This window comes from Venturia canescens, chromosome 9 (assembly GCF_019457755.1).
Source record: "Venturia canescens isolate UGA chromosome 9, ASM1945775v1, whole genome shotgun sequence".
NCBI lineage: Eukaryota > Metazoa > Arthropoda > Insecta > Hymenoptera > Ichneumonidae > Venturia > Venturia canescens.
Window position 1 is genome coordinate 7,463,328 of NC_057429.1, and position 19,618 is coordinate 7,482,945.

Below are 19,618 nucleotides of genomic sequence, written 5' to 3' on the forward strand. Positions count from 1 at the left end.
AGTTTTACAGTACTCTGCATGGTCCCCGGTGTTTGCGTGAAAAAGCACGCGCACGAGTGAGACAGCTTTGTTTATGCCTGTGCAAGCATATTTTCGAGCATATTGCTCCATCTCCTGTATAGCATCTTCTCCCGAAGACCGAGCTGTGTCTTTAGCCCCCGGAGATACGCCCTTCATAAGCGAATCGGTTGAATCCGCAAAAATAGCATATAATAAAGAATATATATCGGTGGGGTTTGTTTAGAGGTATCAAGAGGCTGCAGCCGTATGCGTCGTTTTGACATCTCTGTATAAAGCATCGCGGCTCACGGGAGAGCGAAAGAGAGAGGTTTGCTCGCTAAAGGATCAGTGTGATGAGAGCGAGCGAGACGGTATATGGCATCACTGCTGCAGCTTTGAAGCACTGTGCCTCTACATCTAGCGAAAGAGCGAGTGAGAGAATGCACGGTGTCGCGAGTGTGAGCGAGAGGGCATATGCTGTTGCTGCTGCTCTCGCGCTCGTGCGCTTCACAAGAGAGAGAGTGAGCGAGAAAATGTATCATGTCTCCAGGTGTGGGCGAGAGGCTGTGCTCTATCCTCGTTACAGCTCTGGAGCGCTCGGCCGATGCACGTGCAATTCTGATGACGCTGCACGACGGCGTCGCGAGAGCGCAGGGCCTCGCATCTCATGAGAGAGCGAGCGAGAGGGCTTATCATGGCACGGGCGCGAGCGAGATAGCATACACTATCATTGCCGCGTCTCTCAAATGCTCGAGTATTGGGCCTCACGAGCGAGAGAGAGAGAGAGCGGATATATCATGACGCTGGAGCGCGCGAGACGGTATATGGTATCACTGCTGCAGCTTTGAAGCACTGTGCCTCTACATCTAGCGAAAGAGCGAGTGAGAGAATGCACGGTGTCGCGAGTGTGAGCGAGAGGGCATATGCTGTTGCTGCTGCTCTCGCGCTCGTGCGCTTCACAAGAGAGAGAGTGAGCGAGAAAATGTATCATGTCTCCAGGTGTGGGCGAGAGGCTGTGCTCTATCCTCGTTACAGCTCTGGAGCGCTCGGCCGATGCACGTGCAATTCTGATGACGCTGCACGACGGCGTCGCGAGAGCGCTGGGCCTCGCATCTCATGAGAGAGCGAGCGAGAGGGCTTATCACGACGCGGGTGCGAGCGAGATAGCATGCGCTATCATTGCGACGACTCTCAAATGTTCGAGTATTGTGCCTCACGAGAGAGAAAGAGGATGTAGCATGACACTGGAGCGAGGGAGACGGTATGCGCCATCGTTGCCGGCTGTTGCTTAAAGAACCAGCGCGATGCTATGACTTAAGGTCAATGCTACGATGACGTACTCCCCCGCCTGCTTAGAGGCTGTGCACTGTGAGCGCGAGGTACCGTATCTCGAGAGAGAGAGCGAGCGAGAGCGTATACGTTGACGCGTATGCTAGCACGAGAGCGAGTAAGAGGGTGTACGCCGTCGGGATTACCGCCACGTGCAGTTTTGATGAAGCAGCGAATACCTCAAGCTCTCGCGAGGCATCGCGCCTCGCGAACGGTCTTATCTAAGCGCGAGAGTGAGCGAGAGGGCATGTGCGATTCCTTTGCCCCGTATACGAGAATGACTGCATTTGGCCGAGGTGCCAGCTGTTTTACACCCCTCCTGTCCTTCTTTTGCCCCTGCAATGATGTGCTCACCATAAGCACGTATTTGCATGAACGTCTTAGCCGTCAGTCTTCAGCCGAACCGTGCGCGAGTATCTCGTCCCGGCCTCTTTTATATACCGCTCCTCTACAAGTTTTTTCTTTTTTTTATTTTTTCACCAAAATGTATCCGCGCTACCGGGATTATGAGTTTTTGTGCCACTCATTTACGTGCCGTGTCATACGGTTCTTGAGCGTCGCGTCCCTATACGTCCGTACCGACGCTCTTGAACAACTGTACCTCCACGTGGTAAATTTAATGCACAGTGAATTTATAGACAGGAGGTTGGGCCGGCCCATCCAACGCGAGGAGGCAACGCCGGGTGTGTGCTGTGTGGTTGTATTGCGGGGCTCGCGTATTGCGTACCGTGGGGAGATCGTGTACCGCGATAGCGGTGACTTTGTCGAGGTGCATCTGGTGGATCATGGTGACAGTGAGTTTTACGAGCTAAACTGCCTGTACCACCCGTCAGCGGCATTAGAGGCGATACCGGCGCTCGTGCTAGAGTGCTCCCTCCGCAGCGTCGCCTACTTAGAGGCCTTCCATTATCCGGCCCATGAGATGGAGGCGCTGTGCGAGGGGCCTCTTACGGCTAGGGCCGTGGGCCCTCCTACACGCCACCCCCTGAGCATCCAGCTGTTTGACGAGGACGGCCGGGAGCTCGGGGGTGTTCTCGTGGACGAGTTACCGGACGGCTATCGCGGCTACGACGAAGGGGCTGAAGACGGGCTCGTCGGCGTTGCTGCAGCCCCTGACGACCCTGAGGAGTAGTGTGTGTGTGTGTGTGTGTGTGTGTGTGTGTGTGTGTGTGTGTGTGTGCGCGCGCGCGCGCGCGTGAAAAAAACAGTGGCGTGCGAGCCAGCGCCGTGGAGTCTGGATCGGGGCGAGAGAGAGAGGCACGTCACCCTGGTAAGTTTCTCGATATATATTTTTTATTTTTAATTTTTTTCTTTTTAATTTTTATTTTTTTTATTTTTATTTTCTGCTTTTTTTTTATCCCTTTTAAAAATAAAATTAATATAGAGAGAGAGATTTTTTATTTTATATTTTTTCAGAAATATAAAATAAAAATATATATACCTGAAAAAACGATGGTGCACTATGGCGACACGCTCATCCCCCTCCGCACACCCGCAAACCTCTCGCCCACAACGCCGGCCGCTCGGCCTAGTGGGGGAAAGGAGTGGGGATAGGAGTGGGGATAGGAGTGGGGGTCGCCATAGTGCACCACCTACTACTTATGTCGACCTTGTGTTTTTTCATGAAATCGAGTCCCAGGATTCCGTCTGTTTTGATTGGAACGTCGTTGTCGACGACGAAAAATCCGTGAAGAATGTTGACGGCGGGCGTTTCGATCTCGAGTATGACTTTACACAGGGCGTTGAAGGCTTGTCCTCCGACGCCAGTCAGTTCGACGGTTTCGTCAATTATTTCGGTATCTTCTTTTAGGGCGCCCCTTTTAATTATGCTGCATTGGGCTCCCGTGTCAGCTTTCAAAAGGAGAGCTGAATTTATAGCGTGCGGTGACGTGATATAAAAATCGCTAGCCATTCCCCAGGAACCGAAAGAATTTATTTCGAGTTTTATTCGCGTTTGGTTTGCCTGAGGTGTGGGTGAGCCTGTAGCTCGCTCGGCCTCCAAACAGCTGACGTGCGCGTTCTTTCGCTCGGCCGTACGTGCAAGGAGACTGAGGTTCAGCGACCCTATCGTTTTCTTTTCTTCCGCGTTACCTGACTGATTTTGAGACTGATTTTTATTTTGATTATTTGGATTATTATTTGGACCGTTATTTGGTCTATTATTTTGATAAACTCTGTTTTTACCCCTGCTTCCTTGATTTTCGCGATTATTTTGATTATTATTATTTCCTCTGTTTCCTTGACTTCTATTTTGGTTATTCCGATTATTTCCTCTTTGATCGCCATTTTTATTTTTCCTATTCCAGCAGTCATCATAGACATGACCTGGTTTTTTGCAATAATTGCAGAAGACTGAATTTATGCTTTTATTTTGGTTATACTGATTGTAGTTACCATTATTACCTTTATAACCGTTTTTATTCCCTGAGCTTCTACAGTCGCGCGCAATGTGACCCTTCTTATTACACTTACTGCAAATAGTCGTATTTCCAGGTTCTCTACGAGTTCCCTGTTGTATCTTTTCTTCGTCAATCGCGGCTGTGATTGCTTCATTAAGTGTTGGATATGCCCTAGCTTTAATAATGGTTTGGTATTCGCGTTTGAGACCTTGCGCGAAACTCGAAAGGGCTACTTCGCGTATGTGCTTTTCTACCGCCATTTATTCGATCATTGTCGAGTGCTTTTTTATACTTGCATCAATTAATTCCATCATTATATCTTCTACTCTTCTTCCGAATTCTTTTACTGATTCGTTAAATTTCTGTCGACAAGAATACAGCTCTGTTTGAAGGGCTCCTACGGTTCTCGTACCGCAGAATATTTCTAACATTACGGATTTAAACGTTTCAAAATCTGGTATATTTTTATATCGTACTTCTGCTCGAGCTTTACCAGTTAATTTAGTAGTTAACACTGTTTCCAGGAGAATCTCTTGGTCCTCTTCTAAAATATGTTTATTGACGTGAGCAAAAGAATCTACAAGTTCTCGCGCTTCTTCCGGTTTTGAACCATCGAATCGAGGAATTAAACTACGCGCTTCTTTAAGAGACATTGAGCCTCGAAGTCTGTTAGTTCGCGAGTGATTTGGAGAGGAATTTTGAGAATTATTTCCTCTATTATTTTCGCCATTATTTCCAGGATTTTCGGGATTATTATTTCGACTGTTTCCGGGATTTCCGGAATTCTGATTATCTCCCGTTGTGTCTAAATTTACCGTTTCAACCATTGTTGATACTAAGGGATTTGTGGTTTCTATTACCGAATTTTCCGGCGTATTTTCCGCGTCTAAATAATCGTCTTCCGATGTCGGAGATCGATTTAAAGATTGGGCGCTACTTCGTCGTCTTCTACTTTGCGAGGTGATTTCGTTTTTTCTTTCGCTCTTTATTTTAGGAGTGCGATGTACGGGTACAACATTATTGAAGTTCGCGCTTTGCATATTGACACTGGTGAGATTAGATTATAACTGCGCTCATGTCTTACGAGATTGCAAATTTATAAAACAGTCAAAACCCTTTCTATAACGACCCTCATTCAACTCTCGGTCTTTGTCTATCACCACAAATCCATATCTACTTTCGTTCCAGCACTTTGAGCACAGTTCCTTGAACTGTGTGAATGTCATATCAGTATTGACATGGTCATCATAGATGTGCTTCAAATTCATTTCATCCTGACGAAACAGCACCAGTAGATTGGTATTGTCACGCACTAGATTTTTCGTAATGCGCGCATACGTTTGACAGAGATAAATGCAGTCAACATTTCTGTGTCGTCCCATGCAAAAAAAGCTCTCATGTTGTCCTGCTTCTCACAAGCTACATCGTCGAAAATCATAATGGAGTTTGGCTTAGCATCCTCAGGCTTAATCACTTGCTCGTGTTCCACAAAAGGGAAGTATCCCACTCCTTTCACAGTTTTAAGCAGACGCTTAAGAAATATGTATTTCGGTTGATTCAACGATTTTGCGTAAACGTATACATTCTCAAATCTCAAACCGTTGGGGTCTGTTATGAGAGTGAGAAGAGCATTAGTCTTTCCACAATTCGTTGTACAAGCACATCAAAATTCTTCATTGGTAATTTGGTTGACTGATCGTTGAACTTCATCTTGAAGATAACTGACATCGAACGCAATGATGGCTCCTTTATAAAGACGCTCATTTTAAATTCATCTCAGTATTACTTTATACTTTCTACCAATAGGATCGTGTATAATATGAGTAATTTAGGAGATTCGTCTAATCCCATTGCTAAAAGTTTGAAAAAGTTTGCTGAAGAGGTGGATAGACGGCCAGCTTTTTCCGATTCGAAAGTAGAAAAGATCACGGGAAGTGAAGCATTTTCAGGAAAAGTTGATCCTGGACGATACGGAAACATAGGCGATAAAAAGAAATAGGAATCGAGCACAAACGTCTGTTATGAAAGTGCGTGGTAAAGGATTCGTAAACGATCTCATCAACAAACTTCCTGTAGAATTGCACGTCCCTGGGTACCAGTACTGTGGTCCAGGTACGAAATTGGCAAAGAGACTTGCACGAGGTGATCCAGGAAGGAATCCACTCGGCTGCGTGCAAAGAGCACGATATCGCATACTCAAAGAATCGGGATAACCTCTCTGCTCGACACGCAGCGGACAGAGTCCTCGCTGAGAAGGCTTTTGGGAACGTGTTTGGGCAAAAGACGCAAGCTTTCGTGAAAAAGCAGTAGCTTGGACCATTACGAATACAATGAAAGCTAAAACAAAACTTGGAGTGGGCATAAAGAAGAAAAAAGTGTCATTGAAGCGTATTATTCGAGCGGCAAAAGCTTCAATGGTACCGGGTGACAATGCCGTAAAATCTACTCTAGCTGCTGCTCGTATAGCTGTGAGAAAAGCTGGCGGTAAAAGAAATATCCAATCACCACGGATTCTTCCAGTACCAGCTAAAATTGATGGTTTCTTACCATTTCTCATACCTATTTTTGCTGGATTGAGTGCCACTGGAGCTCTCGCTGTTGATGCAGCAGGTACTGCTAAAGGCGTGAATGATGCCGAGGCTGCGAAATGTGCTCTTGAAGAAAGTAAACGACATAATAATGCAATGGAGACGATTGCTTTAGGCAAAGGACTGTATCTCAAACCCTGGTATGGGTCTGAGGTTAAAAAACGTGTAAGGCTACCACATCGAGCATTCACCGATTACGATTTGTCAAAGTTCGCTAAAAAGATACAAATTCCACATTTTCGTGGCGTTTTCATGAGAAATGGATTGCCCAAGAGTGGACCTCGAAAGTATGAATCATCTGTAGTGAACCTTGATGATAAAGAGGGTCCTGGTACCCATTGGGTTGCTTACGAGAAGAAAAACGATAAAGTTTTTTATTTTGACAGCTTCGGTAATCTTCAACCGCCTCCAGACTTGATGAAATATCTCGGTGTTGGTAGCACCATAAATTACAACGATGAAAAATATCAGGACTATGACACAGTGACATGCGGTCATTTGTGTCTCAAATTTCTCAATGGTGAACTATAAAATGAGCTGTCATATCATTGCTAATATCAGTTGAACGACTGAAGCGATGGACGATTCTTTCACGCTGGCACTATCAGGCACATCATCAGTTCTTGAGGCTAACTTTTTTCCTCCGATTAAACTGTTACCGTTCAAAAATTATACTTTAGGCCTCGTAGAATTGTTGACCTTCAACTCCATTCCTAATATTGTCGTGGGAAATAACAAATTTTATGTAGACAAGGAAATTATAACTATACCAATTGGTAGCTACGAAATTGAAGATCTGGAAAATTATTTGCAGATCGCGCTCTCTGATCATAACATTGTCATCAATCTTAAGCCTAATAATAATACAATGTAACGAACTGAAGTGTAATCGCGATATAAATTTTGAGCCAAGCGATTCTATCGGTCGATTGTTGGGTTTCACACCGCGCATCCTTCGAGCCAATATTGTTCATAAATCTGACCTACCCGTTGCCATACTAAAAATCAATTCACTACGAATGGAGTATAACATAACAGCAAGAGCTTACATAAATGGTCAACAAGTGCATACCATTCACGAAACCCCGTTGTTCCGCCAGGATATAAGATCGTTGAAGTGCCATCGCACATCACTTACCTCCCTATCACCGTACAGGCCATAGATAATCTACAACTGAAAATTGTTGATCAAGACAGAAAGTTGGTGAATTTTCAGGGTAAAACAATAACGATCAGACTACATGTGAAATCTTGAAAATGGGTATTGTTTTTGAGTCGAAGGGAAGTTATAAAATTAATACGATATGCCCAAAGTGGAACAGTCGTCGAACATCTCGCAAGGAGCTAACACGCGAAAATTATCAGTTTCTAAAAAGCCTCGGTCTAAAACCTCGAGGAAAGTACAAATAAGGCTTTGTTTGTTGTGTCTCAATTTTTTGCTTTATACCATGGAGGAGGTCCTAAGAATACAAAAACCAATCATCTTTGACGAGTCCATCGCGCACTACGAATTGCATGGACATCAACCATTCGCATCAGCAACTTTCAACAACAACGATGAGATTCGTATTGCAGTTCAGCATCAGGATTTGTGCTTGCTACCGAGCAAGAGCTCATTACATGTGTATGGTAGATTGACGAAAGCTGATGGACAACCTGTTGCCGCTACCACGACATTGGTCAACAACGCCATCGGTCACCTATTTGAAGAAATTTGTTATGAGCTGAATGCTGTGGAGATTGTTCGATGTAAAAATGTTGGTCTTTCAACACTCATGAAAAATTATATCTCCCAGAATCCTAGCCAAAAATCAGTCATGGAAAATGCTGGTTGGCTGAGAGATGAAGAAGAAGCATCGATATCCGATGCTACTGGTTACTTTGACATCTCAATACCTTTGAGTATGATACTGGGCTTTGCTGATGACTATCGCAGAATTGTCGTCAATGCCAAACATGAGTTGATTTTAACACCTGCAAACTCTGATACGAATGCTATCATACAAACTGCTGATGCTGCGGAACAATTCAAAATTACTCTTTCGAAGATCGAATGGATGATACCATATGTCAGTGTAGCTGATCAATGGAAAATTAAACTATTAAATTTTATCGCCAAAGACTCGTACATATCGTTGAGTTTTCGTGCTTGGCAATTGTACGAGTACCCGCTACTACCTACAACTACAAAGCACGTTTGGGTTGTGAAAACCTCTACGCAGCTTGAAAAACCTCGACACGTTGTTTTGGGATTCCAAACAGTTCGGAAAAATAGAGCTACTAAGAACGCGAGTCACTTCGATCATTGTAATATCAGAGACGTCAAACTCTTTCTCAACTCACAGAGTTATCCATATGGAAATTTGAATCTTGACATTGATCATAATCAGTACGCTCTCCTCTACGATATGTACGCAAATTTTCAGGCTTCCTACCACGGGAAGGAGTCTGAACCACTGTTGAGTAAAGTAGACTTTTTGAAGTACGCACCACTCATTGTTATTGATTGTTCAAAACAGAATGAGTCATTGAAATCTGGACCCGTTGACATTTGATTAGAATTCGAGTCAACAAATCCAATTTTCACCACAAACCTCAGCATATTGCTTAATATTACACGATCGAATTGTAGAATATAACTCAATCAGTGGAAATGTCAAGAAATTGGTTTGAGGTGGTGGGGATTAAAATATAAAATTATCTGTAGAGGATTCTTTGGGTCAGTAACGTTCAAGAGATGGAATACGTGGTAGATTTATAGGGTTTGAAGAGACCCATCAACGAGTTTGTGCTCAAAGAAATCTCATCTATTTCATTAAACGATTCCACACCTCTGATGCTGTTATTTGAAGCCCCCTACGCATGGAACGATTTGCCTGTGAAATATAAATGTACGAACGCGTGGTTAACACGTAATTATCATGGAATATCTTGGAACCATGGTTCTGTGCCCTACAATGCTGCAACAGGAATCATCCAAAGCATTTTATATAATGCTCGATCTATTTATGTGAAGGGCTCCGAGAAGAGAGAATGGTTGGCGAATTTTTTGTCAGAAGGATCCGAACGCATTATTAATATTAAAATGCTTGATTATCCTTCACTTCAAAAGTTGTAGAAACAAGCGAACACCGGATGTCCTCATCATGAAAATTCATTCAAGTACAATTGTGCTCACCAAAATGTTCAATTGTTAAAAAATTGGATTCTCGAACCTAATGATTAAGAATTTTTTTTTTCAACTTCTATGTATATTCCAGATATGTGTAAGGTTTTTATGGAAAATAAATACAAAATTTGGGAAAAAGATTTTCACATTTTTGCCTTCACAATTGAGATCTTTCGTTCGTATCAAGTACATTTATTCCAAAAAAAGTATATAAAATGGTAGTTGTTATTTAATATAAAATTACATCGATGGTGATTCAATCTAAGATTCGTATTTGAATTCGACATGATTGTATTCTCCTCCGAGATAACGCATCAGGAATCGGTTCTGATCAGATGCAGTTTCCATATCCTTCAGAATATTTTTTGGCGGTAAAAATACAGCGAAATCGTCTTCAATTTCCAGAATTATCCTGACACCGTATTTAGTTGTAACTTTACGCAAGTTGGTGACTTTATAATTCTTCTCAAATTCCAACACCTTGAGTTTTTTCACTTGTAAATATGCAGTAAGACAACCAACTTTGTTGATTTTTGTGAAATCCATGGTTTTTAATGAAGTTGTGGAAAAAATCTAGTTTCACTCGTTCTTCAAGTCACAAAACGAAATATTTCTCAACTTTTTCGTGAAATGATTCAAATTAGATTTTGTTCCAATTAAAACTTTAACTTCTTCAATGTTTTTCAATTGTAGCGCAATTCGTAGACGAAGATCACGTTGTTTCAGATCGGTACGACTCATTTGATAACAGAGAGCAGAATAAAATTTGCTGTGCTTAATTCCATTCTTATATATCCTGCTACTTTATTTATTCAACCAGCATTTTCTAGAAGCTTCAAAGGTCATCGAAGGTTTGCTTCGAATTTGTAACCGGAGGTCCATTGAAAATTCCTATTAACACATCTCGCAGCACGATCTTTTATTTTCAAGCTAATTCTGTCATCGAATCTCAATCATCAACGCTCGATTATTTTTCGAGCCAATTATTTTAGGAATCCCTTAAACCTACCCCCATCATTACCTACTACGTCGAACCTGTGCGACTTCATGACACCACATTTTTCAACGTCGTATCGGATTTCAATCATCGCCGCACGATTCTCGATTTTTGTCAAACCAATTCTGTCATCTCAATCATCACTGCGCAATTATCAATTATTCGCGTCAACCTTGAGTGAATTCCCCGAATCCCCATTTTTTCCCTCCCCCTCTCACCAAAACCTTCGAGAACGATCAAAGTTTCGATGATGACGTCATCGTTCGAGAATGTTTTATGACGTCATAATAACGTCATTATCGAACCTTCGAGAACATGACGTCATCGTCAAGGACACGCTGACCCGTATTACCCCTAGGGGAACGAGTAACCCGCATTACTCCGTAATATCCAGAACTCTCCTTGCTTATCTACTAATTTGCCATAATATTTTATGAGCAGAACCTTAGAAATTGATTTGAGTTCATTTTTAGTCAGCGTCCAAGATTCTTTCGATGGATGGATCGTATATATACTCGTACGTCATCTTGAGATTACTTTTCTTACTGAAGTTAAGAAAAACGGTTTGGTTTGAAAAAGTCCGAAATCTTAAGCAGACAGACTTTTTGTAGATTTTTTTTTTTTTATTATAGAATATACGCTAAATAAGAAAAGCTTATTCCATCTCTCTCATACTCACCTCTCTCTCCAACTCTTGAGCTACAGACCATTCGTTGTGCCCCCATCCTTATCTACATCCGGCCCTATGCCGTGCACTGTTCAGGCGATGATGAACCCGAGAATCACTGGTATTCCAGACCATTAATTAACACATACACGCACGCACGAACGCACGCACGCACGCGCGCGCACACACACACACACGCGCGCGCGCGCCCCATTTTTCTTACGTTCATTCCATCTCTCTCACACTCACCATCGGCTCTATTTTTTCTTCTTTTCCAAAGGCCGCGAGAATGTGTGCGACACACACACACACCCGGCCCTACGGCGTGCGGCTTCCCCCTTGCTCCTCACGAGCAGTCGTTGGCCCTACAGTATGGCGAGAGGCTCCCCCGCATACCGCTCCCCTTTCGCCTCCATTCGAGCCAAAACCGGTATAGCCTTACTACTCACTTTGATTGGTAAACTGGCATCATAATCCACCAATACTTCTCACGATGTTAAACAACGTTTTGGTTCTTCAAACGCTTGATCCTGTTCACGATTCCACTGCCAAGCCACATTTTTCTTTAACAAGTAATGCAAAGGATTTAACACCTGCGTGTCATTTTTAATAAATTTGGCATAATAATTAATCATGCCTAAGAATGCTCTTAGTTGGGTGATATTAGTTGATGCTGGAGCGTCCACTATCGATTTAATTTTATCCGACGCAGCAAGTATCCCTGTGTTGTCAAGCACATAGCCGAAAAGTTGTATTTTCTTACTGGCAAAGGCACATTTATTTTTGTTTGCGGTCGATCCGCAAACAAAAATTTTCAATGATTTCAGATTTTTCAAGTGCCACAAAATCAAATTCTTCTGCTCATACTCTTTTATATTTTCGAGAAAAGATTTTATTCTCGTGGGCACCAGTCACCGAAGTGACACAGTATGATTGGAGGATTTGCCGGCTTGGCTTGCAGCGGGATGGGCGGGGTGAACGGGAGAATAACTGGCAAAACAAAAATTAAATGGATGATATTTCAATTACTAATTAACAATCACTATTCGAAAATTACCATAATCAAATCTCGACGAGAATTCTACTGGGAGAACCACGAAATAAAGACGGGATAAAAAGTCGCGAACTCACACTACAATCTTCACACACATTCGATCGGGAGCCTACACTCACTATAATCTGTCACGAGCTCGTATTTTCTGTCACGGTTCTACTTGTGGTCAGAAATTCGTTAAAAATGGAATACGATGACAAATAATTACGGGATGAATAAAATTACTGAGCCCCCGATATTCGGTTACTCATCCGAGCTATTACCCATCACACGCGTTTGCAATCCCGATCCACGCACTCTTTCTCACTCAGACTCTCTCACACATATTCCCGACCTTTCCTCTCAACTTTACACGAAACGAACGATTACTAAACAAAATTTGAGATTTTCGTGTCGGCCACGCAACTGAAAACTTATCCGACTTTCTTTTCTACCCCGAACTTTACGGAACACGGGCAACAAGGAAATCAAAAGCCGACTTTCTACGGGGCAAAGCCGCCACCGTGTCACATTTTTTCGATGTTCAAACTGATTAAACCGAGCGAAACTTCACAATACCACGAAATGAATTACGAAATATTAATCCACGGGAATAATTATTCAAAGAGTCCATCGACCGAAAGGAACAACGAAAGGTTGGAATTACGGCGTGTGAGACTGATTCCCGAGATCGCACGTCCAGTTCGCTCGATACTCCACGAAAATCTGAGGATCTCGATCCTCGTTACGCGGCGTGTTATCACCCCTCTTCCCCTAATTTTCATCTGTCCAGTGACAGGTGCGTCGCATCTATTCTCTCCAACGGGCGTTAGACGGAGTCCCGAATTTACGCAGGAATAATTATTTATTCGATGATCAATGACATTATTTTAATTATAATAACCCCTAGCCCGAATACAACGATTATTGCGACGATTCACGGTGGGAAGAGAGTATAATTTTTCTTTAGATTTGTGATTCGCATTGCCGCTGACGATATTAGAACTTCAAAAGGGTCTGACGCCCCTCCAGACGGGACTCCCCTGAATTTTCGGTGTAACGATGTCGATGACTCCTTGCGAATTTGAAATCTCCGATCTTTCCGAACTTTTGAGAATATTGTGTGCGTCACTTGTAATTGTGCGTGTGTGTTGTCCGGGACGTAGTTGTATCTCTGCGTACGAGCCTTGCTCGAAGTACGCCGACGTTTCAAATGTTCTGTCCTCCAAATTTGAATTCGAGTCTCCCAAATTACATGAAATAATAAAATTGACGAATAAATTAAATAATGTTTTTCTTTAAACAAGGTCCTACGGAAATCTTTGTGGAATTGTTCCGTGGCTGGAGCATCGAGCGAAACGAACGGGAGAGCGTCCACGTCAGCTCTTTTATTTGCTCGTTCTTTTTAGTTATCAGAAATAAAAAATCGTCACAGTGCATTTTGAAACTTCCCCTTGTATATTTTCCTAATTTTGACGAGAAAACAGAGTCGAAAGTTCGAACCATATCATCGATATCTTTTTGATTTTGACTTAGTATCATTCCAATATGAGAATTCCCATTATTGCTAGTAAATTTCTCTACTGACTGAGCTGACTTGTGCCTGATATTTTTAAGGCACTAATCCACGTTCGTCTCACTAGAGGGGAACCATTACCAGGCAACACAAAAAGTGGAAGTTTCAAATTCTTCTTTTGATACTCGCCCTTCACATTTAATACTCCCAATGGCTCAATTTTATGCTCCGGGTGCGTCTTTAATTTTCGTTGTATTTTATTGAGTTGCAATGTGCTTCACTCTCGTCTGCTAACAAAGTCTTTCTTAGAAATCACCGAGACTTCCGACGCTGAGTCAACACGAAATTCAATTTCTTTATTTTGAACCTTAATATCAATTTTTCAAAGAGCAATAAATTGGATTGTTTCATTCTTCGTCGCCGGTTTTACGTTACCCTCATTTAAATGAAAAAGTGAATCAAAATTCTCTCCATTCTCACTAGTGTTCCACATGAAATTTTTTCTATTTTCATCTTTCTTTTTAATATTGTCTGCATTTCCTTTTCATTACTTTCTTTTTTCAATTTACACATTCGAATCAAATGACCAGGCTTTTGACAATTATTAAATTAAAACTACGATACTAACACGCTGTGGTTGGATGGTTTGTTCTACCATAGCACCGACATTTAACGTTGAATTCCCTTGTAGACGATTTTCTTGATCCTCTTCCCACGAAGTTGATTGAATCGCATTGACCTTTTGACGATGCTCCCATTTCCGCCACATCTTTCGTAGCCATCTCCATCATTTGAGCTTGGTCCACCGCTCTGGCATCTGGCATACGTTAAATCGTGCTCGCTGAGCAGCCTCTTCTTGATAGGTTCGTTTTTTAGTCCCCAAACAAACTGATCTCGTAAATGCGATTCCAAGCTGCTGTCACGTCCCGGGTTTAGCTATCATTAAACGCGAGACTTGACGACGATTCCTCTCAACTTTAAAATATTTCTTTTATCAAAACTGCTAGAACGTTCTTGATTCGGTCAGTACGCGATATCTTGTGCCTTAGCAATCGCTTGGAATCCGCCGATTCGGCATCGCCTGATCGCGACCTCCAAGGTGGCTCGTGGATATCCTTGGTAACGACTAAAGTCATAACTCAGAGACTAAAGTGCTGAGATGCACTGAAAACCCCGTTACGACGATCGCTTTCGAGCTCTCGTCGCCGTTGCGAGGATTTTTGTACATTAGTTCCGTTTGCTCGCTAGTTCTGAGGGACGATCGAGGGACTCTCGGTCGTCCCTCCTGGATTACGAGATAACTCCGTAATCCAGCTATCTCGCGGCGGGGTAGTAAAATCCTGACTTCGATCAGGTTAACCGCATAGAGATTATAAGTCTGGGTTCCGTCAACAAACGCGTAGTAAGCAACACATTGCCTCTTGCCTCACGGACGTTCTCTTGCCGAGTCTTGCAGACTTTTGAGTGCACCACTTAATTAAGTTTATTTCCCAATTTTTTATTCTTCCTAAAACCAAGTTAATACTGTGCGTGTGTGTGAACCGCGCGTCAAATGAAGGCGCGGTTATTGTGTGCGGAGCGGAACGGGAGAATTGTTCCCGTTCGTGTGAAATAGTAAGTTGGAGTAAATGTTAATTCACGGTTGTTTGCGTTTTCAAAATCGTACTTTGATTCATTCAAATTTTAAACCTTTTTATATCTTTTCTTTTCGCATACTGTTCAGATATATTTCTGTTCTCGTCGAACCTTCTGTTTCCATACCTTGTCAATAAATCTGATTTCCCGCTTAATAATTATTTGAGCGACCCAATCTCCTGCTTCGGGGCCCGTACAGGTTCATATAGGCACTCCTTCGTTATTTCTTAAATTATTTCGATTACTTAATCACTTTAATATTGCAATATTTCGGTTATTCTCATAATTATCCAATTATTTCAATTTCATTTAGACCAAACAAAATATATACTAAATATTTCACATTTCAAAAATTCTACACTTTGTGTAGGTTGGTGGCAGCGAAGACTAAATAAATTTCCCGATTACGTTCGTCCCTTCTGGACGTAACACTGCTGCCGAATTCACAGTATGTCGATAATTTTTTTAAATTGACCAAAAATTTCATAATACGATCAGTCATTTTTTGTGAACATTTCTTGAATTTATAACGTTCAGCTCGGTTGTTCCAAATGATTTTTCATAACTTCATTCAACTCATTCAGCGGCTTTTTTGCTGGCAAACAAGGTGTGCACAAACTGCGAAGCAAGGCATAGCCTTCGTTGCCAATTAATGTGAGGAAAAGCGCTACTCCTTTTTTCAGAGCTAAATCATTAGCTGTGTAATACTGTTCAAACCTCTCGATCCAGTGGTTCCAGTCATCCTTCAAGCTATACTCTTATAAATTACCCATTCTTTCAGTAACGAGCAGTTGGCTCTTGTCACCTCGAAAACTGGAATCACCTGTATGAGTCTCAGTATTCCGGTTCGTTGCGCTTTCCTTGGACTGCTGTTGCAAAAATTATTGCCGCTGCTGAATTAATTCTTTTCTTCTACCACCGCTTTTGCATTTTTCAGTCATACGAGCGCCGCTTCATACTTTTCACGCAACTGTTCTATTGAGTCCGCCAACTCTCTCATAGAGGCAATTTTCACCACCACATGTCACTAACCGCATCGATTCGAATCAAAGCAATCTGCTTACTTTACTCGTCGCACTTCATTTCTTTTATCCTTGTCGCCACTGTGGTGTTCTTACTTGACAATATTTAAGGATATTCGAAAGAATGGCACGCTCAGACATATGTCGATATTACGTTAGACGTACCTTATTACGACTTGTGAACACGCGGCATATACAATATATGGGTGATACATGTAGACTCGTTCATACACTAGCGAGGTCTGACTTTGAGCTGAAGCACAGTGAAATGGTGATCGTGGAAACGGGAGAGTGAGAGGAACAACGGGGAATGTTTAAGAGGGCAGCACCACTCGTTATATACACACAGTACAGGGCTCTCGTACCGTTTAAGACTAGAATATTTTCATATTTGCCAAGCAGCGGTTGGCGTAATGATAAAAGCTCGGATAATGATAAAGCTCATGTAGAGACTTTTTTCTCTCTCTTTTTCTTGATTTTTATAATATTCATTATCCAATCAAACAAAAAAGTAAATAATTAATTCATCGTCTATTCATCGTCATGAAGGAAATACCACCACTTTTGGGAGGCCCGGTCAGCAAGAACCCAATATTGATGTTACCTTCCCACGCTGAACACTGCTGTCGTTATCTTGAACTGAAGGGTCCTGGAAGATTATAACGCTAGCTACCACCAGTATATCCAATTCAGGATCACCAACGCTAAGCCAAACAGAGTCAAAGATCTGTAAAAAAGATTGAATGAGAAGAAACTGGAATAAGGAAAACTCACTGACTTTCTCCAAGGAAAGCAGGCGGTTATGGACGCCATCATGAACAGCTACAGCTTGGATGCTGAGATCGTAGTCGAGAAGAGGAGGAGTCTTATCAAAGCGATCTGCGATCCATCCATGCCTGCCAGGCCCTGCTGGTGCAAGAGACAGCCAAACTATTGGTGGAAAAACGAGATCCGGGCGCTCAGAGCCAAGTGTTTGGCATTGCGGCGAAGATTCGTCAGAGCCAATCAGAGATGACAGTGCGCAAAACTAGACGACGATTTATCGCTTAAGGCATACTAAATTGCGGTCAAGCGACTCGGTAAGCAACCACCCGTACCCCCCATAGACCCAACCACGACAAAGAAAAAGAGAACCTGTTCCCACGACACTCACCGAGGCCGCTCAAAAAAAAACCGGACTACAGCGGCATTACCACTTTTCACAGTATAAAAACTACAAGACGCCGCGCGCACTTTTAATCCAGGAAAAGTCCCCAGACCGGATAGGATTCCAGCGAGCGTACTCAAAATCATTGCCGAAACAGCTTCGAAGATACTACTCTGGATATACAACGCGTGCCTTTCTAGTGGAACCTTCAGCAGAAGATGGAAGCGACAACACCTAGTGCTGCTTGATAAAGGTAAAGGCTCACCGATAACCTCATCTTCGTACAGGTCATTATGCGTGCTTGACATCACTGGAAAACTACTTGAAAAACTAATCAAGACACGACTAACCACGGCAGTGGAGAGAGCCAGGGGACTCTCCAATAACTAGCACGGCTTTAGAAAACGGCTCTCGACAGTATCGGCGATAGACCAAGCTCTGGCTATCGGAAAACAAGCCTGGACAGGTGACCACAGATCCCGGAGGGTGGGTGTTTCCATTACATTTGACGTCCGAAACGCCTTCAATTCCGTGAGCTGGGCAGATATACTCGACGCACTGAAGAACGACTTCGGAGTGGACGAGCACATCCGCGATATGGTAAATGATTATTTCCGCGAGCGAGAGCTAGTAGTTGACACGACGGAGGGCACACTCACCACTTAAGTGACAGGTGACATCCTACAGGGCTTGGTCCTGCATAGGCTTGAATCTCTGGAATGTGCGATACGACGACCTCCTAACGCTGCAATCAACATGGGATACATAGCTTGTCGGATGTGCGGACAACGTGGCCGAAATCGTTCTCGCTAAAAGTAACAAGGACGCACGATGAAAATTTACTACCTTGTAAAGAGATTAAGCGATTGGCTAAAGCGACACAGACTCGAGCTAGCCGTCAGCGAAACCGAGATGGTTGTCCTTACAAGCCAGCGCTGATTCGAGAGGCTGTTTCCGATAAACATTCGTGGAGTTCACCAATGCTTATCGTTTATTTATATTGAGCTACGACCACCATTATCCACCAATGGTAGTGAAACACTCAATATGTTACTCGGGTCTCCAGCTCGATAAAAAGCTAACGTTTTGCGAGCACTTCACCAGGACGGTCGAAAAAACAAACAATCTTCGACGGCGCGAGCCTGTCGAAGATACTGTTCAACATCTCAGAACCTCGATACGCCAAGAGGCGATTCTTACAGAACGTGATACTCTTTGATGCCAAAATCTGGGCAGATCAACTCACCTAGGAAAAGTACAAATGAAAACTTGTGGCAACACAAAGATGAGTCGCCCTCCGAGTCGCATACGCAAACTGCACGACCTCAGAAGCGGCAATCCTAATTATAAAAAAGATAGTACCAATTGACTCTATGGCAAAAGTGTTGAGACGTAAAAGTTTTCACAGGCTGAGAGATTTACCGCGCATGTGTAAGTGAAACCTAGTGTTGAGACGGCCGGTGCGCACTACTTGCGTTACCGGTAATTCTCGGGCAGTTGATCCGTGACCGCTGTCCACGAAGCGACACAACGAATGGGAGTGTGTATCAACGAAGATACATTTTTTCTGTATCGTTTATTTCGTCGTCATTCTTCCTCCCTTTGATAATTATTAAAGGATTATAATCCTCAATAGAAAGAAAGGAAAAGACTACAAGAACGATACTCAGCAGGCACCCTCGAAAACACATCTCGAGAGCTTGAGCGGAAACAGATGTATAAATAATGGACATGCAGATGGCGAAGCGCTGACACAGGGAGATGGACGGTCAGACCGTCCCAACGATAGAAGCGCGGGTTGACTCCAAACGTAGAGTCCAACCTTTATTTCACGCATGGCCTATTTAATGCCTACCTCCATCACATGAGAATAATGAGTCGCCCTATGTGCGAATACTGTCCAGAGAACATCGATGATGCCTGCCACACCTTCTTCCACTGTAGTAGATGCGTGGCAGAAAGGGGAACAATGCCAAAAGAGTCATTAAAACCACGTTTACCCCCTCACCCCCCTCCCCCACATTATCAACTCCGAGCCGAAATGGTAAGCGATTATGACCTTTGCAGAGAATGTGCTAAAAGTCAAAGCTGGGGCATCCAACCACCGCAAAAGCCT

General features: G+C 43.0%; 1 protein-coding gene across 1 annotated transcript; it reads left to right on the forward strand.

Annotated features, from left to right (window-relative positions):
• Window positions 1–7,620: 7,620 nt before the first annotated feature.
• On the forward strand, window positions 7,621–8,871 carry LOC122416548 (uncharacterized). The gene has a single exon (XM_043429617.1). It carries the CDS (start codon window positions 7,621–7,623, stop codon window positions 8,869–8,871), a length of 1,251 nt encoding a protein of 416 aa, XP_043285552.1.
• The last annotated feature ends 10,747 nt before the right edge of the window (window positions 8,872–19,618 follow it).